The 23756-nt window shown below is 39.0% G+C and overlaps 5 protein-coding genes across 7 annotated transcripts in view; 4 read left to right on the top strand and 1 right to left on the bottom strand.

Moving 5' to 3' along the window:
- The first annotated feature begins 75 nt into the window (after positions 1 to 75).
- Positions 76 to 5113, top strand: LOC105569912 (protein lethal(2)denticleless). The gene is made up of 8 exons (XM_012026755.1): positions 76 to 252; positions 697 to 941; positions 1809 to 1989; positions 2929 to 3160; positions 3229 to 3434; positions 3537 to 3739; positions 3852 to 4074; positions 4284 to 5113. The coding sequence occupies exons 1-8, from the start codon at positions 210 to 212 to the stop codon at positions 4904 to 4906; spliced, it is 1956 nt and encodes a 651-aa protein (XP_011882145.1). The 5' UTR covers positions 76 to 209; the 3' UTR covers positions 4907 to 5113.
- Positions 5114 to 5414: 301 nt separating this feature from the next.
- On the bottom strand, positions 5415 to 8490 carry LOC105569911 (acylglycerol kinase, mitochondrial). 2 transcript variants are annotated; one of them, XM_012026753.1, is made up of 8 exons: positions 8144 to 8490; positions 7582 to 7701; positions 7114 to 7504; positions 6924 to 7039; positions 6657 to 6847; positions 6256 to 6393; positions 6021 to 6139; positions 5415 to 5868 (listed from the first exon to the last, which is right to left on the bottom strand). In XM_012026753.1, exons 1-8 carry the CDS (start codon positions 8251 to 8253, stop codon positions 5755 to 5757), a joined length of 1299 nt encoding a protein of 432 aa, XP_011882143.1. In that variant the 5' UTR covers positions 8254 to 8490; the 3' UTR covers positions 5415 to 5754. The 2 variants fall into 2 exon arrangements, with proteins under 2 accessions (XP_011882143.1, XP_011882144.1); XM_012026754.1 differs by lacking the exon at positions 8144 to 8490 and adding an exon at positions 7991 to 8137.
- Positions 8491 to 9293: 803 nt separating this feature from the next.
- LOC105569909 (60S ribosomal protein L23) lies at positions 9294 to 10935 on the top strand. Its single transcript, XM_012026752.1, has 4 exons — positions 9294 to 9395; positions 9585 to 9668; positions 10296 to 10424; positions 10680 to 10935. The coding sequence occupies exons 1-4, from the start codon at positions 9383 to 9385 to the stop codon at positions 10874 to 10876; spliced, it is 423 nt and encodes a 140-aa protein (XP_011882142.1). The 5' UTR covers positions 9294 to 9382; the 3' UTR covers positions 10877 to 10935.
- A 1467-nt stretch (positions 10936 to 12402) lies between these two features.
- On the top strand, positions 12403 to 19589 carry LOC105569908 (DDB1- and CUL4-associated factor 8). Of its 2 annotated transcripts, none has more exons than XM_012026750.1 (12): positions 12403 to 12519; positions 13992 to 14814; positions 16175 to 16303; positions 16363 to 16601; positions 16723 to 16866; positions 16977 to 17200; positions 17335 to 17500; positions 17609 to 17771; positions 18047 to 18177; positions 18276 to 18395; positions 18626 to 18736; positions 18805 to 19589. In XM_012026750.1, exons 2-12 carry the CDS (start codon positions 14088 to 14090, stop codon positions 18973 to 18975), a joined length of 2325 nt encoding a protein of 774 aa, XP_011882140.1. In that variant the 5' UTR covers positions 12403 to 12519; positions 13992 to 14087; the 3' UTR covers positions 18976 to 19589. The 2 variants fall into 2 exon arrangements, with proteins under 2 accessions (XP_011882140.1, XP_011882141.1); XM_012026751.1 differs by having other exon boundaries at positions 12405 to 12519; positions 18626 to 18730.
- A 1827-nt stretch (positions 19590 to 21416) lies between these two features.
- LOC105569906 (bax inhibitor 1) overlaps positions 21417 to 23756 on the top strand; it is a 7418-nt gene continuing 5078 nt past the window's right edge. The window contains exon 1 of the mRNA XM_012026747.1: positions 21417 to 21793. Within this exon, the coding sequence (XP_011882137.1) occupies positions 21741 to 21793 (53 nt within the window). The 5' untranslated portion in view covers positions 21417 to 21740. The remainder of the gene's footprint in view (positions 21794 to 23756) is intronic.

Here is a 23756-nt window from a genome sequence, read left to right as displayed (position 1 = left end):
GCCAATCACGACAAACGGGGCCGTGGCAGCTCTCAGACTTCTCTGTGGTCATTGTCAATCTGGCGCTGCGTACGGTCTCTACATAAAAACGAGCCCAATTTTGCAAGAAATCTGACAGATTTCCCGCGTACATCGTTGCGCGTGTAAACAATTTTCCGTAGTGAATTCTAGAAGTGTTATTTTCAGAATTCTATTGATGTCAGTGCAAAATGAATGTAATAAATGCTGTTGAACGACGGGAGAGAGGATTCGGTAAATATATAGGCGCGCACATGTCTTACGAGGGATTTAAACGACCAATTATTTTAGATAGGCGCAGGTTATCTGCGCTGTAATAATACAGTCGGGTTGATTTTATCAACTTGATTTGTATTGTTAAAATGCATTGCAATATTGTATTTTAATAATACCTTCTAGCTGTAAAATGTAACTGTAGTGGCGTATTTTGCAATCGGAGAAGATTAGAATGTCAACATAATACGCAATCAATATTAAGTTTCTTCTATCAAATTTTAATAATACACTATGCAGCTAGAATGATACATTTTGCATTTGTAAAAGATTGAAGTATGTAAGAGCATATAGTTTGTTATAATTAATTAGTTACTTGAAAACAAAAAAAGCGAATAAGTTAAATAAATTACCTCCGTCAAATTTTGAACCGTAATGATTTTAAGCTACTTGATATTTTTGCAGGAATAACATATAATTATGACATCGCTCTTTATCGCCTGAAATGTTATTACAACGATGTGTATCGTGGAATAGCTTCGAACGCAAATGTGACTGATTTGAATCAGGGCCCGCCGGTGTTTGCGTGCCGTTTCTGCACCACACCGGGATATGAGGAGATTCTCACCTTGGCGAACGAGGAGGGAAAGGTTGCCTTCCAAGACACCAGAGTCAGGGATAAACACAACCTTCCGTTGACAGGAACGCAGGTTGTCATTTATCTCGACTAAATGTAACAAGTAGTTGTTGCCTATCATTCTCAAGAGTAACCACTGTAATCTGCGTTTCATATTTTAAACTTTGACTACCTGTAATTTAATTGGGATTATTGTAGTTATTTTTAATTATTATCTCAATTATTTAAATCTATATCTTATATGAGTAAAAAAACTATGCTCTCTTGGCTTTCCAACTACAATCGTTTAGTCAAGTAACACAGAACCTCATCGTAATGAATCGTCCTTCAGAATATTCCTTGGTCTTTCACCGATGCCACGTGGAATTAATTAACTTTACTTCGCTGAAGATGATTATCGTGCAATTCTTTGATATTCCTTTTTTAGAGAAAGTAGATTTGAGTACTTTTTTTTACCAAAATTTTGTTTATTATATATTTATTAATTTACGACAGTTCTCCTTTTGATGAGCATTTTTCAACGAAACTTAGCTTTATATATTTTTTATTAAACAATTTTTAGCACATATTAAAGTTGTTTTGTACAAAAGATCTTTCGCAAACATGTTCTTCCTACGCGTATACTTGGCTTTTTTGTACCTTTTTAAAGAAGGTGATTTTGTTAAGATTAACTTTACTTCGCTGAAGGTGATTATGATCACAAGCGAAACGTTCAGACGATATATTGTACTTACAAGGTTTATTAAAGGATTAATATGTGCTGCGTTTAAAACTCTCAAAGCCTTCTAAATTAATTTGGTTTCAGTTTCAAGAGTTGTACATACCAATTCTTATTTGTTCATTATTGTTTATTTTATTTATTTTAAATGTAATGTAAATATAAACGAGCTTCTCGGCGCGAACGCGGAAGTGCTAATGGAAGATGTGTATGTTCTTCAAGGCACACTTTAACGCGATTTTCGATATCGCCTGGATGCCTGGAGAAATGAAGTTTGTCACGGCGTCGGGAGATCACTCGGCGCGCCTATGGGACGTCGCTAGGCTTGAGATAAAACAAATTAATTCTTTTATCGCACATACGAGAAGCGTAAAAACAGCGGTGTTCCGTGACAATGATAAAGGTACTCTAATTTTGCTTGTTAAGGAGTTACGAATATTTATATTTCTTGAAAGAATTACTGTGAAATTTGTTTTTATATCTTGGATGAAAAGAAACATTGCTTCCTTATCATCTAGGCAAGTTGTTTTTTTATTTTAAAGGTGCAAATGGAAAATTTGCACTTTGCATCTTCATCATTTAAGCAAATTGTTCTTTTCAATTTTGATTTCCTCCTAGAGGAGGAAGCTTTGTATGTAGGGTGCAAATTGGAAATTGTTTCCTCAAAATTTTAAATCACACAAAGCTTCCTCTCTCTGAGGAAGCCATATTCCTGTCCCTAATTCTCCTCTTATATGCATGTGGGTTTTTGGTTTCCTCATAAAGGAAAATTAAAATTCTGAGGAAGCAATTTCCAATTTCCACCTTAATTTATAAGGTTTCGTCTACGAAGAAAACTAAAATTTAAAAGAACAATTTGCCCAGATGAAGGTTGCGATCAAGCCGCTGCTACAAATGCTTCGAAGTGTTTCTCTTCTCCTTCTATCTTTCCTGAAAAAAAAGGAGAATACAATTTTCAATTTGCACTTTTAAAATTGAAAACTTACCCGGATGATGAGAATACAATGTGTAAATTTCCAATTTACACCTTTTTTATTCTTATTCTTTTAAAAAATTGTCGACGATTATCTGTGTTTTTCTGATTTACAATTTCAAAGTATAAATTTATTTCCTAAAATTTTGTTAATTACCGTCTCTTTCAGCATCTTTATGTTTTTAGACATTTTTTTAGATACTTTGCTCTTTCTCTTTTTGGGAAAATAATTTTTATTTAAGAATAGTGGACTTCCACGCCACCTCTGAGATGGTTTCACTCAGTGGCGCGTTAGGTTTTTTCATAGTAGTCGAACTTGATTTAGATCCTTTTCAAGTAAAATCTAAAATTACATTATAAATGTTTCAGCTGTCTTTGCGACGGGCGCTAGAGACGGCTTCATTATGATATGGGACATCAGAGCAAGTCACAGTAATCAACCGAAGCCAGATAACTGTATCGCCAATGCGCACGGTTGCATGGGCAGCACGAGACGGAAGTCATGCTCACGGTCGTATGCTCAAACATCGCGAATGCAAAGTATTACCGGTTTAGTGTTCCAAGATGACTTTACATTAATCTCGTGCGCTGCTGGCGACGGGTAAGACTCACCTCTCTACGCCTACACATGTTTGCATGCGAGTGTAACGTGTGTACTCTTCGTTTCAGTTTATTGAAAGTGTGGGACTTGCGCAAGAATTACACCGTCCACAAGAAAGAGCCGATAGCCAAGCATTTAATGAATTATTCTGGGAATAGTACCAGAAACGGCTTCTCCTCCTTGTTAATATGCCCTGCTAGAATTACGTTATACGCAAGTTGCATGGATAACGTCATATACGCTTATAACGTATCGTCATATAATTGTAAACCGGGTAAATATTTCTCTTCTTAAAAATGTGAAATAACGGGATGCATTCTCTCCTAATTGTAATCCTAACGAGGCAAAATTATGGAAAAATATATCCCCGTGACAGTGGCGGAATATTATGGGCATCAAAATCGTACGTACTACGTGAAAACCTGTTTGAGTTCTGACGGTCGCTATCTCGCCAGTGGATCTAGCGATGAACTCGCGTACATTTGGAACACCAACCGACCGGGCGCACCGCTAGTTAAACTTTCCAGTCACACGGAAGAGGTGACTTGCATTGCGTGGTGCAATGTGGGAGAAACGAAGGTTTTACTTTGTTTATTAATATGAATATTTAACAATTCTGAAAAAATATGGACTATAGATTTAGACATTTATAGAGAGTTTAATACTTACGTGATCCCGAAAATCATTTCAGATAGTGACTTGCTCCGACGATTCTTGTCACAAAATATGGAGGGTCGGATTCGAAGACGAAGAGGATAACAAAGACTTGATAATACACGGTCGGGCTGAAATTGTAGAAACATATTGTCCAGAAAAAATGAAAATAGAAACTACTCCAAGTTCTCGATACTCGAATATCCGTCAAGAAACTACGCCAAGCTCGAGCGAAGACAAGGCACCTATCCCTGTCCTGGGTAAGAATACACCATATCGCATGCAAAGTTTACGCAAATAAATGCAAGATGTAGAATATAAATTTAATTAATCTGTTTGAAAAATTTTTAGAGATTCCAAAGCGTAATTTTAAACTTCGGATATATTTCAAGATGACTTTCTCTTTTAAATTCCTCAAAATTTATGATATATTATGTATTAGCCTTAAGAAAATATTTTCATCCTACAGTTACTCCCAAGTTCAGTAAAGAAGATTATGATGAAATAAAGCACAATTCTGCTAAACGTAGTTTCCCGCAAATGATGATGGGGTCAAGATCTGAGGGAAAATTTAACTGTATTTTATCACCCATTGATGAAAACAATGAGATAGTTACGAAACGAGCTCGTATAGATAATCGTAGTATACGAAGGCTATTTAGTTCAAGTAACGAGACTACTACTGCAACTAGAGACTACAACTCGGACGAACCCAGTACGAGCCAATCCACGAGCAGGAATGAAGGTTTTTCTTCACCTACAAGTAACTTACCAAATTACGCGTTGGATGGTACAGCACCACACTTGCTTGAGATATCACCGCAAAAGTGTAAAGAGAACATGAGCGATGATTGGTTAACAAAACTGAGAAAGAATTACAAGCAAAAGAAACTTGCGTCAACTTCGAGCAGTCCGAAGATTCAATCGATACCTAGCCGAAGATATAACAGGTCGCGATCGACAGAACCCCAAAAAGTCACAAAAACAATCAAGAATAGTTCTCTCTGTTTACTGGACTTTAAGTTTAGTAAAGAGAATAAAAAGGATGGACCTTCGAATAATAATAATTTACCACCAACGAGTAAATCTTGAAAATAGTCAACATAAAATATATTTGGTTTCGAATTTGAATTTAGAATTCGCGAATTATGAGAATTTCACGAATTCAATCGTAAAACTTTTTTCGACTTTTATCGCACAATAAAAGCGAAGAATTGTAAAGGCCCGGTTATTAAACTAATATTAAACTTATTCACGATATAACAGATTTTCTTTCGGACGATAGAAATTTAGCAACAAGTACATCTTAAAATAATAAGCATGAAATTGGCAACTCGCGAATGAATATTCACAAATTGAATCTTGAAATGTTTCTCGGTTTTAGTTTCAATTGTTTTTATTTCGTAACAAAAGTGAAAGATCACAAATCCTATTCGCCTAATATTATAAAATAACTAAAACTTACTCATGATTTAATGAGTTTGCTAAGGAAAAAAAGGCTGATTTATAAAATGACTAAAATTTTTACGCTGATTTTCAAAATAAGAGATATTAAAGTCTAGGATTTACTCACAATACGTGCCTTATATGGTTTTCAAGATTAACAGTTAAGACAATTTAATCAAGTTGTAAGATAAACATGATCTGGCATACATTTGTAGTATAAGTATTATATTAGACGTTACATTAATACGTAAATGTATTGTATAAAAATTAACAATTGTTATAGTTAAAATATTTTTTGTACTCGGCAATAAATTATTTTTTTTTATAGAAGACATTAAATAATTTTTTTACACAACATACTTTGAACAATGTCTATTTTCTCATTTCTTTTCTATTCATTTTTAAGTAATGTAGAGATCGTTGTGATATAAACATTAGAATGCTGCAAAATAGTTTTTAATTGTTCCTAAGCTCCATTAGTATTATATTGTCCATTAGCTATTTGACTCTGGACAGAAAATCGTTACAGACTGTGGAAGTAATTTTATTTGAATTGGTTTTAGGTCATATTCTTCGTGGTCAATATAAAACATCTGACCTTCTTTCGTCTGAAATAAAGGTAGTAACATGTTATTAAAAATTGGTAGCTGAGAGAGAGAGCCATACTATAAAATAATTTATCTCTAATATATATATCTATTAATTATTTTATACATATTAGTATGTAGAATATTTCATTTATCAAAAGAAAAAGACTTACTGTTTGAGGATATAATTCAATATCTTTCGCATCTAATATTGGATTTATTGGCAATTCATTGTCCCTTTCTCGTTTCCATCCTTCCTCAACGAATGTGGCGTAACTAACATTTTCCGGGCCTTGATATAAAGTTGAGTGCATTTTAAACTTTAATTTTTACTTTTAATGTTTAAATAATAAGCAATACAGATATGATACAAATATAAATGTATTGTATATGAAATATGGCTATTACCTAAAGCTATTTTTAATAAAGGTGCTGACTGATTTGACACATTTTCGGTTTTTATGCATAGCTCTGTCGTTGAAATAGGCATGTTGTGAAATACACCACAATCTTCATTGATTACTTTACTATAATCGACATGATTTTCTGAAATATATTTTATATTAGATGTCAGACTTTTATTCCTATTAAAATAATACGCATAAACACATACGCATACATACAAAATACTACTTAGTATTTTCTTCTTACTTTAATATGCTTAATTTAATTTTCAAATTTCTTTAAATATTTTATTTACATTTCTATCTTTTTCGCTTTGTTATGATTTTATTATTATTAATTTATTATTGAGTTTAGTAACATTTTGTATGAATGTTCAACTCCAAATCTTACAAGAATTCTTTTACCGGAAACGAATGTTTGTCTCTTTGGCAGAAATGCGTGCCACCATCTTCTATTGGAATTCGTCGATTGATTGTAAGACAAATCTTTAGAATAGCAACGTGAACATCCTTTGCAAGGGTTTGTATACTTCATTTCCGCGTTGCACTTCCAGCTCAACTGTGATTTGTAACCACTGAATACATAAGCTGCATACCTGTTTGCATTCAAATTCAGAGAACATGAGACATGAACGTAAGGAAGTCTTGTTAGAAAATAATTGAGAGACTTACTTGCGCAAGGAACCCCAGTACCAATATTTCTCAATACGTGCGTGCGTATCGCTCCAAGCTCCCCAATCTATGCCACCAACAGCATAAACTGGCTTTACAGGGTTTGCCGGATCGTTCTTAAATTAAAATCTCTACTTTAATGCAATTTGATCTTTGTGCCAAGCGAACGAGATGCGATAAAAATACGTACGTTTATCAATTTGATTTCAATGGCATCTATCGATCTGAGATTATTCTTAATAATCGCCATCGTTGCATCAATCATGTGACGTATGTCGGTTAAATCTTCATACTTTCGATAAAACATGCTTGCAATCGTATTTGTGCTTCCCAATGGCAAAACACCAATAGGACATTGTCTGATCGAATATAGATCGTGCTCGTATTTCCTCATTAAACCAGTTACAACATCCAATAAGGTACCGTCACCACCAGCTATGATAATAGCATCGGTAGCTGTTTCCAGATTCTTTATTGCCTCACGTGCGTGGCTTCCCGATTGCGTGTCGATGACAGTTACCGAAATGCCAGCCAAGTGCAACAGAGGTTCGCAGTACTTCTGGAACAATTTCTTGGCCGTCCTAGGGAAGAGAAAACGAAATAATCGGCGAAGGACAATTTTGACATTTTACATCAACATTTCAGTTCTCGCAATCACCTTTTCTTAGCAGTGGGGTTTAAAATAACGGTCACATGACGAGGCCTGACATTGGTAGGGCAAGAGGCATCTCCGTACCTGACTACATCTTTGCAGTACTGGTGCATTAATTGTTCTGTACTAGATACAACACAAAATTCAGTGACATAAAGAATTATAAATATATTCAAAGCATTTGTAAGTAAAAATAATGGTAATATGTGGTTTAGATTAAACACTTATGTGTAGTTATGTACTTTAGATTAAATCACAAAACAATTCTCTGCTACAACTTCGTAAATTAGTGTATTTTATTATCAAGGTAGAGAATAGTCGCTGCATATCGTCGGCGTGACAGGTTTCCTAATCCGGTCAGTTAACAACTTTAACACTTAATATCTCGCTTCGCGGGACAGAGCGACGATTTTACCTGAGAAAAAAAGTTGTTTCTCGTTCAAAAACGCGTCGAATGAGTCTGTATACATCAGTACCGGAGGTGAGGACCCTAAACTACACAACTATCATGTGTGTTACAAAAGTTTAAAGAGAAGAGTTTGAGGTTATGTTACTCATGATTATTTACTCGTATGCTTGCTTGCCGTACGAAACTCCGTACGAGAAAGCCGCGGCTCCAACCACGGACTTCTTCCAGTTATTTCGTATCGTTTTCAGGAAAGTAAGTACTTTTGCCATTGTCAGTCGAACTCTCAGAACCACGTGAGATTTTAATTTAGCCGCTCTCGCTGTTCGAATTCACGGTTTTTCGACTTGTCTTTATCTTTACACTATCCGTCTCTTTCAATCAATTAAATCCCTTAATTTCACATTATTTTCATTTTACACAGGTATGGGAGAATCGCATAATTCTCGCGACACTTTTGAATTGTACACTAGCCAGCATAATGTGTATATAATAAACTCTCCCCCTCTTTCAAGCCTAAAGACCTGTGTTCGACGTTCGTATTCACCTCTTTTACGATGCTAGAGAAAATTTAAAGCCAACGGCACACGATACTCTATTTTTCCTACTGGATTGCTTACGAGAGCCAATCAGGATGCAGAGTTTTCGATCAGTTGACTCAAAGCTGAGTCCTGATTGGCTCTCGTAAGAAATCTAGTAGGAAAAATAGTATCGTGTGCCGTTGGCTTAATGATTTGTAGACACTTGACGACAAATGAACGTATTTATAAATAACTGCTATATATAATAATTTGTATTTCGTATGAAGACGTTTGAAGTGCTATTGAAAAGGTTTGTGAGTCATTCGTTTGTTTGTAATTAATTAATTATTTTTTACCATGTATTTAGCCGCAAGAGATAAATTGAATAAAGTTTTTATATGGAATCGTTTGTATTTTGTATGAAAAGTCATGAAGTGTGATTAAAAAGGTTTGTGAGTGATCCGGATAATTTTAATTAAATATTTATTAATCGGAAGTTAGCCGAATTTCGAAGAAAATGAAAACATTTCATCGGTAGTTTCCTATTTGTGATTCTGAATGATTTAAGACCATGAAGCCTGTATTGAACCCGCTGCAGACGATGCTATTTTTCCTGCTGGATCGCTTGCGATTTGATAAATTACTATAATTGCACCACTCAGCACTCAAGATTTCTAGTCTGGCATCGTCTACAGCGGGCTTTAATTCAAGACGGTCTTGAATAAAAAATCCGACTATGGAAACCGGCCATAGGGTTTCAATCTCTATTGTAGATGGGCATTTACGCTAAGTTCGCCACGCATGCGCAGTAAAACCCGACCGTCTCACGCGTTGTAGGCACGGTCCGCCACGCTCGGAGTCTTCTCTTATACAAACCAAGATGTCGAAAAGAGGTAAGTCTGTAATCGTGAACGAAATCGTGAAAAATCTGTCTCGGGACGACCCATCGGTCCCGAGCGTAAAGATCCAAGTACGGAGACACTTTTCGTGCATTTGATGAAATGATACGTTACTTTATTATACGCGAAGGGAACGAGTGATTCTTTCAATACCTCTGACTCAATGCTTCGTTATTTCCTAAGGACGTGGTGGATCGGCTGGAGCTAAGTTCAGGATATCGCTTGGTCTACCGGTTGGCGCGGTCATCAATTGCGCCGATAACACTGGTAAGTTTTGCAAGAGAGAGCATCCTATATTTTTTTTTTTACAAATTCTTAACCTCAAAAGACAACTGCAATTCGCGATCAAGACTGGCACATGGCCGACTGTCGCGTTTGTGATTGTCAAGTAGTCTTACAATGTCTGTTTTCCGATCTGTTGATTGATTTGATAAAAAAACGTAGCCTTGCGCGATTAGATTGTCTTTTTTGTAGGTGCCAAGAACCTATATGTCATTGCGGTGCAAGGAATCAAAGCTAAACCAAATCTAATTTTATTCTTAAAAAACTAAAGTTCCAATAAAAATATACCAAGACTGATACGTGTAATTAATACTATTGTTTTATAGGCAGTACAATTCAGTGTTCTTTTTTATGGTAGATTTTTCTTGAATGTGTTTCGTACATAATAGTAGAACAATTTTTTCTAAAGTAACATGTAATTGCGAAGATACTGAGCTGTATAATTAGACTGTCGAGATTATTTACGAGGCTCCTATTTACGAGGCTGATTTGTATACGACTATAAATTTAAGGATCAGACATAAGTTTCGACTCTAGCGACTTCTCTCGTTACTCCACCACCCCCTCCCCCCACTGATGAGACCTCTCTTAAAGGCAAATTGTCTTTTTTAGGTGCCAAGAACCTATATGTCATTGCGGTGCAAGGAATCAAAGGCCGGTTAAACCGCCTGCCAGCAGCGGGCTCCGGCGATATGATCGTTGCCACCGTGAAAAAGGGAAAGCCTGAACTTAGGAAAAAGGGTAAATTAATCGCTCTCCTGCTTTGACACTGATTATGTTTAGCAGAGAAAGTAGCTTAAGCGTTTAGTAAATCCAATAGCTGTATTTGACCGAAAACGCAGCTTGGTAAATGCTCGGCGATACTTTAATATGATTGGTTCTTTTAGTTCCTTGTTGAATATAAAAGCACTCACTATACTGTTTTTTTTTTATTTGCTGAACACAGTCATTGCCTTCTTTCAAGGATTTTAGATAGACACGCGTGTATTTTTACAGTGATGCCTGCGGTGGTCATACGGCAACGGAAGCCATTTCGTAGGAAGGACGGAACGTTCATATACTTTGAGGACAATGCCGGTGTGATTGTCAACAACAAGGGTGAGATGAAAGGATCGGCTATTACGGGACCTGTCGCGAAAGAGTGCGCAGATTTGTGGCCAAGGATCGCATCCAATGCCAGCAGCATCGCATAGTACACACATCCTGTATAAACTTACTGTCCTTAATGAAATAAACCCGAAAATATGTAATATTCTTTTGTATTCGATGTCCTTGCTAAGCGACTGTTCGCTGCACCCCATGTCATAAGGAAAATTGATAAGTTGTGGAGTGAGACTTGCATCTCGAATTTTCATACATTTTTATAGATGTTTCAACAGTTACGAGTTGACACCAAGACGTATATTTTTTGTGAAAAATTGAAAACCTAATGAGGTACGGTCATTAAATAAATTTTGTTTAGATTTAAAGTTAAAATTTCCACCTTCAACTGGTAAACAACTAATATTAATTTACCATATACCATTTTGTCTATGGGTATTGGAAAACGTAAGAATGTAATATTTCAGGACTACCGCAACTCAAGGGAGCTTAGTATCGGAGTCTCCCAGCCCCGATGATGCAAACTGCAGTCTGCAATGTTTGCGAAACGTCAGCATGTAAATATACATATAATATAACTTCCAAGTTCTAAGAAGGCTGTTGCACTTATATGCAAAAGTTTTAAGACGGATCTACAATAGATTTAGTAAGCCAATGACTTCTGTACCCTCCAGTCCCAAATAATAAACGAGGACTCGATTCTTGAATTTATTCGAAAGAGAAACATGCGAAAATTCTACCCTTACAGAAAAGTTGCACGTTGATTGGTTATCCGCATGGCTTTTAGCCAATCGACATACAACGTTTTTCGTAAGTGCAGATGTAAATAGTGCCCTATGGTTGGTATTACATTTGTCGTACGACAAAGTTTGCAAGCGTGTTGATTGGCTGCTGAATAGTAAATTTCTAGATACTCGACAATTTTACTATCCTGCAGCCAATCAACACGTTTGAAAAATTTGTATATGTACATACGCCAAATCGACTGATCTTGCGAAAGAGATTAGTCAAAATGTAATACCAGCCTAAAGCCTATCACACAATGCCAGGCAACAGGCAATAGGAATAGGGAATAGAATTTTTGACGCGTTGGATTGGTTGAACGAAAATTTCCGACGAATCCAACGCGTCAAAAATTCTATTCTCTATTCCTATTGCCTGTTGCCTGGCATTGTGTGATAGGCTTAATAGTTGCACCACTGCGTTTGGCCCTGCGTATGTATACACACATACATGCGTACTTGCAACTAGTAGAGAAAGCTAAGGAATATTGGGGGAGGGAGGGGGAGAGAGAGAGAGAGATTTGTTTTAGTCTAATATTTCCCATATCTTCTGCAGTCAAGAAAATTGTTTATTTTTATCATACTCGTTTACTTAATAACCAAGCAAAATTGATAACAAAATGATACTGTAGTTCGTCAATATTTTAGAATAACTAAAAACTTGTTCTATTTCAGGAAAGACATCAAGAGATAGAGAGAGCTAGAGAGAGAGGGGGGGGAGCGATTAAATTTAACATACAATAAAAAGGAAAAAAATACAAGCTATATTGCATTTTCTCTATTGTGTGCTCTTCGCCAGCTTGCTACGTCAGTGACAATCGAAGAGCATAGACGGGGAGCTGCGCGCCCGCCTCGTCGCGCATCGTATTGTGATCGCGTACCCCGTAGTAGTACTGCGAGAGGAGCTGGAGTTGTGGACAGCCATACCGTGTTCCGTCAGTGAAAGTCTCGAGGTGAGTAACTCGGTTCGTCGACGAGACGAACTCGCCCGTGTTCTTGACTTCGCGCTCGAACTCGTCCGAATCCATTCTCGATCCGGGGGCCCGCTCGATCGCATCGTCGATGAGATTTATCGACGTCCCGTGACGATCCACACTCTGCGGCCAGCTCTGTAAATACCAGCCAGGCCGACATACGTGTTGCGTTACGTGCGTAACGCTGGCCATTTTAGCGGATAATTTTTGCTAAAAAGTAGGGGCGGAGGAAGAGGGAATCGAAACGCAAACGGCCAATTTATGTAATCGCGCGCGTTATACTCGCCAGTCCGTCGTCGCGGGCTCGAGCGAGTAACGTCCGTGATGTGGAAAATGTTCTTTAGGAACAAGCTCCGTAGAAATGTAACGACGTATCTCTATAAGCTGCGTTGCACTGTAGAGCAAGAGAGAGAGAGAGAGAGAGAGAGAGAGAGAGAGAGCTATAGAACTTGTAGAGCGAAAATCTTGCGGAATATTGGCCCTCTCGTACTTCACCTCCTCTGCTTATGACAGTGCTGTGTTGCGCCAATCGCGCCTTCACACATTTTGCGACTTTTCACACCAATTTACATCGCGTGCTCGTATCAGCATGCATTTTCCCGTCGCGGCTGTTGTACCGAAAAGATACGCAATCTACCCCGAATTCAGTCTTGTCTTCACAAAGTTATAATAACGAAGGTGTTTATCTCTCTGAGATATGAAGCAGCGACCTAAGGTTTCTCGAGAACAATTTCCAAGGATGAACAGGCTCGATTCCAGTTTTGATTTCGTAAAAGTTCTAATAACAAAGGTGTACTTTCGCTTTCTGACACGTCGACGCGGCGATCTAAAGTTTCTCGGAAAAGGGATCTCCAAGTCCTGAATGTAGTCTCGACTTCGTGAAGTCGCGACAACCAGGGTATGCTTTGTGAAATGCCAAAGCGGCGACCGTAAAACTTGCGAGAAAACGATCTCGAGGAATAAATAAATCATCGTTTAAATCAGGTTTGGCCTCGCAAAGTCGTTACGTTCATAAAAGTATTTTGTTTTCCCGAAATACCGAAGCGGCGACGCAAGGTTTCCCCACAGCTTATTGCATCATTGATGTGACTCGAAGAGTTGCACAATTTGATAAAATTTATCTAAACATTCCAAGATGGTATACGTAAAGTACAGAAACGATACGCGGACAAGCTTGAAACTGTCTCGTTACCATAAGACAGTAATGTTATTATCAAATATATATATACATTATAGTTTACCTTTCAATTCTCCAATGTTTCGGATAGTATCAAGTTGCTTGGCTAAAGAAGAAAGTTCTGAACAAACGTTGGTTTCAAATGGACAGCAATCATTTCTTCAACTATGACTTTGTACAATTTGCTTAAGCATATGCGTGCCCCAATATTTTTATGTGCACGGTAATGTACGACAAGAGTCAATTGTTTACTACATCAGTTAATATGTTTTAGATAAGGCCTGGATATGTTGGCGATGCAGCCGCAGACTGTGCCCGTTTGAAGGAACGATCACTGGATGAACAAAGGTGATAAAGTCTTGAAGGTAAAATGGAGTCTAAGACACACGAAGCTAGTGACGATTGCGTGATGAAACCTTCCGACGCTAAGAATTCGGACGGCGAGGAGTTCAGGGAGACGCAGTCGAGTTCTCTGGAACATCCGAACACCTTGGGGAATGTAGATAGTTCTGGTGTTGTATCTGAGAGCGGTGTCACTTCGAAAGACACTAGTCATATAGTCGAATTACATGGCAATTCGGCCTGCGGGGCTGTGCAAAACGAAGAAGCGAGCGGGTCCATGGAGCTGTTCGCGGAGGACGAAAGAATGACTGATAAATGTGACAAGATTAACGACGTGTTGAAGGAGATCTTGTGTGCCAGCAGTTCTAATTCAGTCGATTTACCAGAGGCGACTACCTCGCAGGACAACAGTCCGTCTTCTTCTCACACCAACGAGGCGTCGCACGTGGATCAGAAAGTTAAGAGGAGTATCTCAAAGGGCCAAACGCGTGCCGGTAGCGGCATGTCGGTCGAAAGGTCCGATGAGAGTTCGGACGAGGATTCGAGTAAGCGGCAAAAGTTGAATAAAAGTACATGCAAAACCAGTGCCGGAAACGCGAACGACGACCCTGTGACGTTTCAAAAAAGCAAATCGAAGGCGAAGCAGCGAAGCTATCGCAAGAGGCGAAATGTAATGAGCGATAACGAAGACAGTTCCGGAAATACCTTGTCTAACGAGGTAACGAGGGAAGCTCCCATCCCTGATGCAGATGAGGGTAATTGTTTACTCTGTTGTGCATAAAATTTCAGCGATAATTATTTTTGTTATTTAACCCTTTCAGTCATATCGGTACTCTAAGTTACCACCTTTATGATCTCGTTTTTTTTCGCTATAACTTCGAATAAAATAACTTTTGTTTGAAACGTTTTTTTTTATAAACCTTAGTAACAAGATTATAGAGTAAGGTTCCAATAAAACAATATTAAACAATTTATCTTGCAATTACATATAATTTTTTTTTCACCGAAGTTCTGGTGACGGCTCACATTGCCCCTATTGTCTTCAAATATTTAATGGTTAACATCGACTCAATCAGAAGACTAAAGCCCGGTTTCACCAAACGTCGCTTACCTTTAATCTTAGGTTTACTCACGTCTGTCTCTTTCTGGATTAACAGTTGGAAAGAGACAAGGAATGAATTAAGGCGAGCTTAAAGTTAAACGAGGTTGGTGAAACCGGGCCTAACTTTAATATAAACCTTAGTTTTCGAGAAAAATCAATAAAAAATGAGCGACTCTAATTATTGGCTATCAATCTTCTTAATCAACTGTATATCAAGTATTTAATACTATAATGCACTAAAAATAATTGAATAAAGGAACTACTTGTCAGCATTGCTCCATGCACCCTTGTTGAGTCATGTTTTTCTCTGGTAATTCTGAGGTATATTTTACCATTCAAGCCAGAAAATCATTTGTTAACAATGATTCGTGTAGTTATGCTTGAAGAGGCAAAATGCATGTGGCGTCTTACCCGCGTACACTGTGTGGCATCTTATCCACATTGACTAAAATAAGATGAAAAAACCTATGTTGTTTAAATTACAAAATGACGCGTTTCTACCTGTAATGCAAGCGCACAGTAATGCACACAATTGGAATCATATTTCAATATTATATCTTTGCAATTCCGTTATTGAAATGTGAAGATTAATGAATAAGCATTTTAAATTAATACAAATTTGTAAAAATAGTTGTAGTTTTAGTATTCGCCCATATCAATTCAAGATCTTTCAAGAAATCCGCCCGCTTCCAATAGTATGGCCGACCGATTAGAATAAACACTATGACCGCGCTGTTGCTATCATTTAGTTACACTTTTGGAAAATAAAGCCTTGTAGCGTTTGACCCACAATGGCATCATGCCTGGACCCAGTGAGAAATGATTCGTCGATCGATGTCGAAATGATGTCGAATCGACATCGATACCGGCAAATTGACGTCGATTCGACATCGTTTCGATATCGATCGTTATTGAATTGATTATTATTTAATTATACATGATAACTATATTATGACGATGGTTGTTACACGTAAATTATATACATAAAAATAACAGTTATTGTTACATTTTAGGAAATGTTGCGTCTGCCAGTACTATAAATGAGTCAACTCAGAATGAGTCGTCAGACAAACATTCAGGAGCTCGCAGATCAGGATCAGAAACGCCTAATGATGAGTCTGACCGATACAAGGCCGTGAGAGGTATTCTATGCCTTTTTACTGCTTGTTCGATAAGATGTAGAATTCGGATTTCTTGACAGGTGACTCGAACGAGTGGAGGGCTAACGAGGACGATTGGGATGACGAGGAGGAGGATGAAAATGAAGACGAGGAAGTACCTCATTGCCTAAAAATAGAGAAACCGCCGCCTAATTGGCGCATTGTGCCAGAAATGATAAATCGCCAAATAGGTAGCAATCCATTGTTCCAAAGAAGGTTCTATGGCTCTCTACACGCGGTAGAGCGGCTCGAGCTTATGTACAATCTTAATGAGCATCAGGTAAATTATTTACCTTACAAACGCTGTATATTGAACCACGCAAGAGTTTTACGCTGATGGAATTATTACTGGACTACCTTTGCATTATTGATACTTATTGACCTTTGATTATTATTTGTAGGGTTGCGTAAATGCCTTAAACTTCAATCAAAAAGGAAATTTGTTAGCGAGTGCCTCTGATGATTTAGCGGTTGTTATCTGGGATTGGGCTGTGGGGAAAAAGCGCCACTGGTTTATCAGCGGTCATACCAGCAATATGTTTCAAGTGTGTAGTATAACTGGAATCATTACAATCAGAATGTTTTGCAGCGGTCATTTCTACATTGCCGTATTTATCTTTTGCCAATCGATTTTCCGAAATTCGTACGCGTTTAGGCAAAGTGGTTACCGTTAGACATGGAATATCTTATGGTCACTTGTGCTAGAGACGGTCAGGTACGTTTATTGGATCTCAAACACGACACATCGAAGAGACTGGCGTCACATCGTGGACCGTCGCACAAATTGGCTGTGCACCATGAAACGCCTCACCTGGTCTTTTCCGCTGGAGAGGACGCAAGGGTTTTCTCCATTGATATCCGAGAGAGTAAGCCGAACAAGTGAGTCGTCGCGATCTACGAGTTCAATTGTATTTGTATTTTCTATTCTTTGTGTTTACAATTCCCATAGCGCGTCTAATATAGCGTATAATGCTAATTTTTTCGCGTAATAAATAAATTTCCTGCATCCACAGGTTACTCGTGGTGAAGGAAGGTTCGTCAGAGGTGCAGCTATTCAGTATACATTCTAATCCTTTTAATAGTAATGAATTTTGTGTCGGAGGCCGCTCGCACTACGTGAGAGTGTACGATCGGCGAAAAGTCTCGACGCCGCTTTATAAGCTGTGCCCTGATCATCTGGTATGTCTTCTTATATTGCAATCGCGAAAAAAATGTTCGCTAATATTTCAAGTACAAGAACAAATGTGTCTTTTACTTTTTTTTACATGTGTAATTTAAATGTCTTAGACGGGAAACAGGCACGCGCATGTAACGTGCGCCGTATACAATCACAACGGAACAGAAATTCTCGCGTCGTATAATGACGAGGACATATATCTATTTGATAGATTAATGTCATCACATGTAGATTACGCTCATAGATACCAGGGCCATAGGAATAGTGCAACTGGTACGTTATACATCATATGAATATTATACAATTACATTCTATATCCTTGACTCCAAATCTTTTCAATACTTCAATCTCTTTTTTTACGTTTTACAGAAGAAAATTAACATCCAATAACATAATTCCGCGTACATTTTTAAATTAATTTTTACATTGAGGCATAATGCTTTTTAGAAATCTTCATGCACATTTCTTTGAAAATTCCTAGTTAAAAAACGGTGCTTTAAATTAAAAGAATTGCGATTTATTAATTATTATCTGTCGTTCGATTGCAGTAAAGGGAGTCAATTTCTTTGGACCTAAGAGCGAATATATTATATCTGGATCTGATTGCGGTAATATATTCATTTGGGACAAAAACACGGAAGCTGTTGTACAGTGGATGGCAGGAGACAAACAAGGAGTTGTGAGTTTTTTCGAAAATTCGCAAATTTGATAAAGAACTGTTTCCTTTTCTGCAACGTAGAAGAGAAAATAACGGTTCTCTTATCATCTAATTTACAGGTCAATTGTTTAGAAGGACACCCACATATTCCCATTCTTGCGACAAGTGGATTGGATTATGATGTTAAGATATGGGTGCCTTCGTGCAGAGAACCTCCGGTAATGAAATTATTCGAAAATGTAAGTAACCGGAAATCGTCTCTTCTTTCTTTCGTTTTATTTATACATTTTCTGTTTGTCTTCTCGTTTGTGTATCTCTTGTTTTGTCATATCGTTTAATAATAATTTTTGGTATCACGTTCCTGAAATAAGTAATACAATTGAATACATACAACAGTAGCGACTGATTATTAGTCGTAGACTAATTGTATATCGATGAATATATAATTCACGTATTATTTTTTTACAAGTGTGTGAAGTCCAATGCGAAGAATAGGAAACAAGAAAACGTGCCTGATTCATTCGATGGCCAATTACTTTGGATTTTACTGAGACATATCCGTCATAGAGAGAGAGTACGTGTAAGTAGTAATACATGTTGGAGGCATTTGTGTGATATCTCAAATTAATTGTTGCGCACTCACTCTAGAATCTTTATACGCGTTACGGAATCGAGGATCCAAGTCCGGATGAGGACGACGACGACGATGACGACGACGATTATCGCATCGACGATTCCTCGATGAACAGTTCGTCCGAGGACAGTGATAATCAATCGGAAGGTGGCGACGTTGGAAGAATACAATGCCCTCCGTCTTAAAGTTGTTGCTTAATTAACGCGATTTGATATTATGAACGGGAGTTATATAGCGTTCATATTAGTCGTTTCACGATTATAATAAATTCTTCTGGATAATTGTGTCGATGGCTTTACATAGTGGAGTGTATAGAAGGGACAGTAACCGCGCAACGTATCGAAGAAGCTCCATATTCTAGTTACGATTGATCTTTTTTATCAACTGGAAATCGGTAGCGTGAACTACGCAAGTGGCTCACGGTTGTATTGTAATTTTTGAATATATACGTTGAACGGACACACGAAGACTGTACATTTTGCTGGGATGTACAATAGTAGGGAAGAAAGAGAGAAACTTAGTATTTTACAATAAGTTACAAACGCGTAACGATTATAAAATCGAAGGAAACGCATATGTTTAAACACATTTTGTTGCGATCAACATTACCTCCGTACATCACAGGGTCATTTCTTTTTATTTTATACGTATATATTTTTAAAATGTTAATATATAACATTAATCGTATTTCTAAAAAAAGAGTCATGATACTCTTTGATTTACAATATGATTACATGTTAATATCAGTTTGTCATTTTAAAAAGAGGTAACGGTAAAATATATAAATTTCTTTCAAATGTTTTCATTGAGTACAAGGAGTTGAATTTTTGCTGAGCAAACAGGAAAGGCAATTTTTTTTACGACAAAAGCCATTTTTAACTTGTAATTGTTGCTTTCAGGGCAGAGTCACGTATTATTAGTAAATGCTCATGGCGTTTAATCTCTTTGTTAAATATGAAACATTCTGGATTTCATAAATCACGTGTCTCGTCTGCTTTTTCGCAGCAGTTGCGCGAGGAAGAGAAGATCGCAAGAAATTACAGGAGAGCGACAAGAACAGCAATCGATGCATAAATCTCGATTAGAATTTGGGTGTTTTTTTTTTCGTGGAATCGCGGCGCTTTCGGAACGCTTTCATTAATTTATTTATTTATTGGGAACAATGTGCCTAGTATAAGTAGTAGGTCCATTCCGTTATTTGTTTCATTTTGATCCCTTCTGCACATCCGACATGGGTTTTTATTTTTTTTTTGGTTTTTTTTATTCGACATTTTTCTGGGCAGACCAATGAGAGAAGTTGTATGTGTGGTAGTGTGGCTTTGATGAGTCCGTATATACACACACACACACACACACACATACAACGCTGCCCGAGTACACGGCGGAATACCACGTGATTGGGACAGCAAAGATCAAAGGGGCCGACAGAGAGTGGACTCACTAGTTGTACTATGCAATGTGCAGCAATTAGAAACGAGCCTGTTTGGTGTTTTACAGGTATTCATCTTTTCCTCTAGCGTGAATTCGTGAAAAGTGAAAAATTTAATTGAATATGGAATTCTTTAAAGAAAATTTTCACGAGTTCGCGTCAGAAGAAAAAAAAAATCGTGATCGAGCTCCATGTCTTTCGCTTGTAACCATAGATTCTGTGCTTGTTTAACTTAATGGTGGCGCTGTGTAAAAGTAATTGCTTCGTTGTACTAACTAGATTAACATTTTTAAAATAACACGAGCTAGAAAGTTACAAGAAACGATGGAATATAAGTGTACTAAACTTGAATATCTATGTACGCAGTAACCCAGTCAGCAAAATTTTAGCAGATCGGCAGCAGATTTTATCAGAAACCCACGCCAAAACCATAGCTATCTGTGTCCGGCATTTGGCTTTTGTTTTGGCAACAGAGTCTGTAAAACATACGCTGTAAACGGATTGCCGGTAGAAATCGAACAGGTCCAGGTGTGTGAGCAGATTTTCTTGTATTTCTGCTGACACGCTGGCAACATGTCGAATATATCAGTTCCTGCATGCAATCTGCGGTCTTCCTGCCTTCAAAATTTGTAGTGGGCGTTTGACGAAATCTGTTCTGGCAGATTTGGCTATCTGGGGAATAATCAGATAGCACGGACTTAGGCACATAGAGAAAACATTGGGAATAAGAATAATTAAAGTATTAATTATAAGTTACATTGTTTAAGTTTATAAAATAGAATATATTTTCTGGGTTATGACCATATAATAGATTTGTATCTTGTATTTTGTTCTTTTTCGCAGTGCGTTGCATTTAATCTTTCATTTTTTTTTTCCTGTTTTTTTCCTTCTAACATTTAATGTTTATTCCTATTCCCAAGATTTCCTCCATTGGTGCGCATGGTTTTAGGATTAAGAGACTGCGACAATTCGCGCCGTGACGGAAAAATACCAAGAATAAAACTCGGTATATTAAGATAAGAAAAACAGTCCGCTACGAACGGAACACCGCGTATATCGCGCGCTCGTGGCTGCCGCCATCTGGCGGCGCGGCGCGGCGCTCCGCGGTCGGCGGCAGGGAGGGGGAAGGAGGTCACGGCGCGCATGGCCAATCGGGCGCGTCGGTTCTCTCCTATCCTCGTCCGCCCCGTCGGTCCGGCTGCTACGCGTACGATTATCACTGACGTGTCCCCGCGCGAGGCTCGGCTACGTACGTGCGTGCAATTCGTCGGCTCGCTTCGCCGATATAATCCTCGCCCCGGCCCCGCGCGCATAGAATTAGCCGGGCAATACCGCCAGTCATCGCGCACGCCAGTCGTTGGGCTGCGAGCGAAAGCGAGACGTTCCGTGCGACGCCCCAGCTAGAGTCCGACCGTCAGCGGGAGAGTCAGTTTGGTCCGTGAGAGCGACGAGAGAGAGAGAGCAAGAGGGAGAGAGAGAGGAACACGCGCACCGAGCTGAGCGCGATCGACGAGCAGAATTATGGCAGCGACCATGAACCTCAACGCTTTCTTCAATTCCTTCAGCAGCACGCTGTGAGTATCCTCGCGATCGGGAACGAGGGTCTTCCGTTTACGCGATCCTCTCCACCCCCCCCTCCTCCCCCTCCCGCGAGATCCGTCTCGTGACGCAGCTTCTCGCGAGCCCGTCTTGATTTTGCCCTCGCAGGCCTCGCAGCCTTGTAAAAAGAAGAAAAAAAAAGGGGGGAACATAAAGCGCGATTTACGACACGTATGTTCCGTCGGCGACGTGTCGCGCGATGACCTTCAACTTCGGTAAGGTGCTCGGTAGGTGTTTCGCAGCGACGACGGACGGACGGGACGACGTGTCGTAGATAACAAGCGCGACGTAGTTGCGTCGCGCGCGCGTGCCCGTACGTCCATGTACGTGCATGCGTATAGCGGTAGCGAGTGCCGAGAGACGCCGAAAGTGTGACGTCGAGGGAGGGAGAGAGAGAGTCAGATTCCGTGGCTTTCCCCGAAGACGAGGTCGATAACGATAACGATAGAACCACGTCCTTCGACGTGGGAGACACCAATCTCGAACCGATCTTTGTTCTCCTTCCTCCCTTCCCTCCCCCCGGGAACGTCGTTTCGAGCGACGGTGGTTCGGACATCCTTTGTATTGAGTCTCTTCCTCCCCCCCCCCCCATGAGTCCCGTCTGGGCCGTCGAGCGGTTCACACGTCTTCCGACGGAAGATAAAAATTTTTGATCCTGCGGGATTGCATCATCCAATAGGGATTGCATCATCCCGCGCGAGGTTCGGTAGTTGGGCCTCTGCATTGTGTGACATTAAAAACGCGATTACACGTTAAGAGATTTATATCATCGAGTCAAGACTATTGGTTCGTCGTGGTCGTGTCGGCTCGATACAGGAGCCGGGTGCCATAACAAGAACAAGATAAAGAAGACCCCCCCCTCCCTCCAGGGATCTATACGTGTTGTTTTTAGCCGCGCCGCGTCGTAATGCCTCTCGCACTTGAAGCGACGAGCCCGACTCCGACTGACGATAAGTTCCGATTTAATGTAATCGACAATTAACTCGTCGGGCGACAACCGTGCCGTTTCGTTAACGCGGGTGTAATTATCGATTTTTCGGTCGTTCAACGTGTACGGAGATCGGGCTCGGGAGGGCGAATTGTATACGGCTAGAAGTTTCGCCTCTTGGTCAAACCAATTCCGGATGAACCCTTTCAGCCGATTTTTTCTGAGACTTAAAGCCTATCACACAATGCGAGGCAACAGGCAACAGGAATAGGGAATAGAATTTTTGACGCGTTGGATTCGTCGGAAATTTTCCTTCAACCAATCCTGTTGCCTGTTGCCTGGCATTGTGTGATAGGCTTAATACTTAGTTTTTTTAGGGGGGGGGGGAGTTGCTGATTACGATTCTGATGTCAGAATTGCAAATTAAAATGTAGATTTTCGCGCGTCATGTTGGATCCGCCATTATGAATTTTGTAAACTTGACCTCACACGCGTCATTAGCAACCTGAAGAACTTCCGAGCACCGAGTTCCAGATAAACTGATTGCATTTTTTTTTTGCAATTTTGACTCGTTACATTGGATCCGCCATCTTGGAGTTTCAAGTCTTCAAATTTTGACGTCGGATTAGAAATCGGTGATCTCGAGAGCTCCCGGATACCTGGTTTCGCAATGTCGTTAAAAAATTTTTTGGCTACAGGATATCTTGTGGAAGAAAGTTTTTCAAGTGATCGAATTGATGAGACGCCCGGCCTAGTGAGAGGGAGGTCTAGGTTCAAACCCTGGCCGGGGTATTATTTCTCGCAATAGACTTAAAATTAAAATTATTCGGACACTAATCCTGTCTTGGCTCTTCTTCATTACTTCGTATTTGTGTTTTTACATTAGAGCCTTGTGAATTTTGTGAATTGCTTAAATTACGCTGGATGAAAAAAGCGTTTCTTCGTTTTCACTAGGTATATGGCAGGAAAGGGGGGGGAGCAATAAGATTCATATTTAGTCTAATATTACG

Source organism: Vollenhovia emeryi, unplaced genomic scaffold (genome assembly GCF_000949405.1).
Source record: "Vollenhovia emeryi isolate VEMERY1.0 unplaced genomic scaffold, V.emery_V1.0 DF939122.1, whole genome shotgun sequence".
NCBI classification, from domain to species: Eukaryota; Metazoa; Arthropoda; class Insecta; order Hymenoptera; family Formicidae; genus Vollenhovia; species Vollenhovia emeryi.
The sequence above is the reverse complement of the archived record's forward strand: the minus strand, read 5'-3'. Positions and strand labels throughout refer to the sequence as shown.

What these genes read in the sequence shown, in the direction of transcription:
- LOC105569908 (XM_012026750.1), top strand. Translation starts at nt 14,088, where the DNA reads ATGGAGTCTAAGACACACGAAGCTAGTGACGATTGCGTGATGAAACCT. An exon ending in CGAGAGAGTAAGCCGAACAA is followed by an intron (nt 17,201 to 17,334) that starts GTGAGTCGTCGC and finishes CTGCATCCACAG; the next exon opens with GTTACTCGTGGTGAAGGAAG. An exon ending in GTCATAGAGAGAGAGTACGT is followed by an intron (nt 18,737 to 18,804) that starts GTAAGTAGTAAT and finishes CACTCACTCTAG; the next exon opens with AATCTTTATACGCGTTACGG.
- LOC105569911 (XM_012026753.1), bottom strand. Translation starts at nt 8,253, where the DNA reads ATGGCAAAAGTACTTACTTTCCTGAAAACGATACGAAATAACTGGAAG. An exon ending in TACGGCAAGCAAGCATACGA is followed by an intron (nt 7,702 to 8,143) that starts GTAAATAATCAT and finishes TGTTGTATCTAG; the next exon opens with TACAGAACAATTAATGCACC. An exon ending in AACCCCACTGCTAAGAAAAG is followed by an intron (nt 7,505 to 7,581) that starts GTGATTGCGAGA and finishes TCTCTTCCCTAG; the next exon opens with GACGGCCAAGAAATTGTTCC.
- LOC105569912 (XM_012026755.1), top strand. Translation starts at nt 210, where the DNA reads ATGAATGTAATAAATGCTGTTGAACGACGGGAGAGAGGATTCG. An exon ending in GTTCCGTGACAATGATAAAG is followed by an intron (nt 1,990 to 2,928) that starts GTACTCTAATTT and finishes TAAATGTTTCAG; the next exon opens with CTGTCTTTGCGACGGGCGCT. An exon ending in GCAATGTGGGAGAAACGAAG is followed by an intron (nt 3,740 to 3,851) that starts GTTTTACTTTGT and finishes AAATCATTTCAG; the next exon opens with ATAGTGACTTGCTCCGACGA.
- LOC105569909 (XM_012026752.1), top strand. An exon ending in CAATTGCGCCGATAACACTG is followed by an intron (nt 9,669 to 10,295) that starts GTAAGTTTTGCA and finishes TGTCTTTTTTAG; the next exon opens with GTGCCAAGAACCTATATGTC. An exon ending in GCCTGAACTTAGGAAAAAGG is followed by an intron (nt 10,425 to 10,679) that starts GTAAATTAATCG and finishes GTATTTTTACAG; the next exon opens with TGATGCCTGCGGTGGTCATA.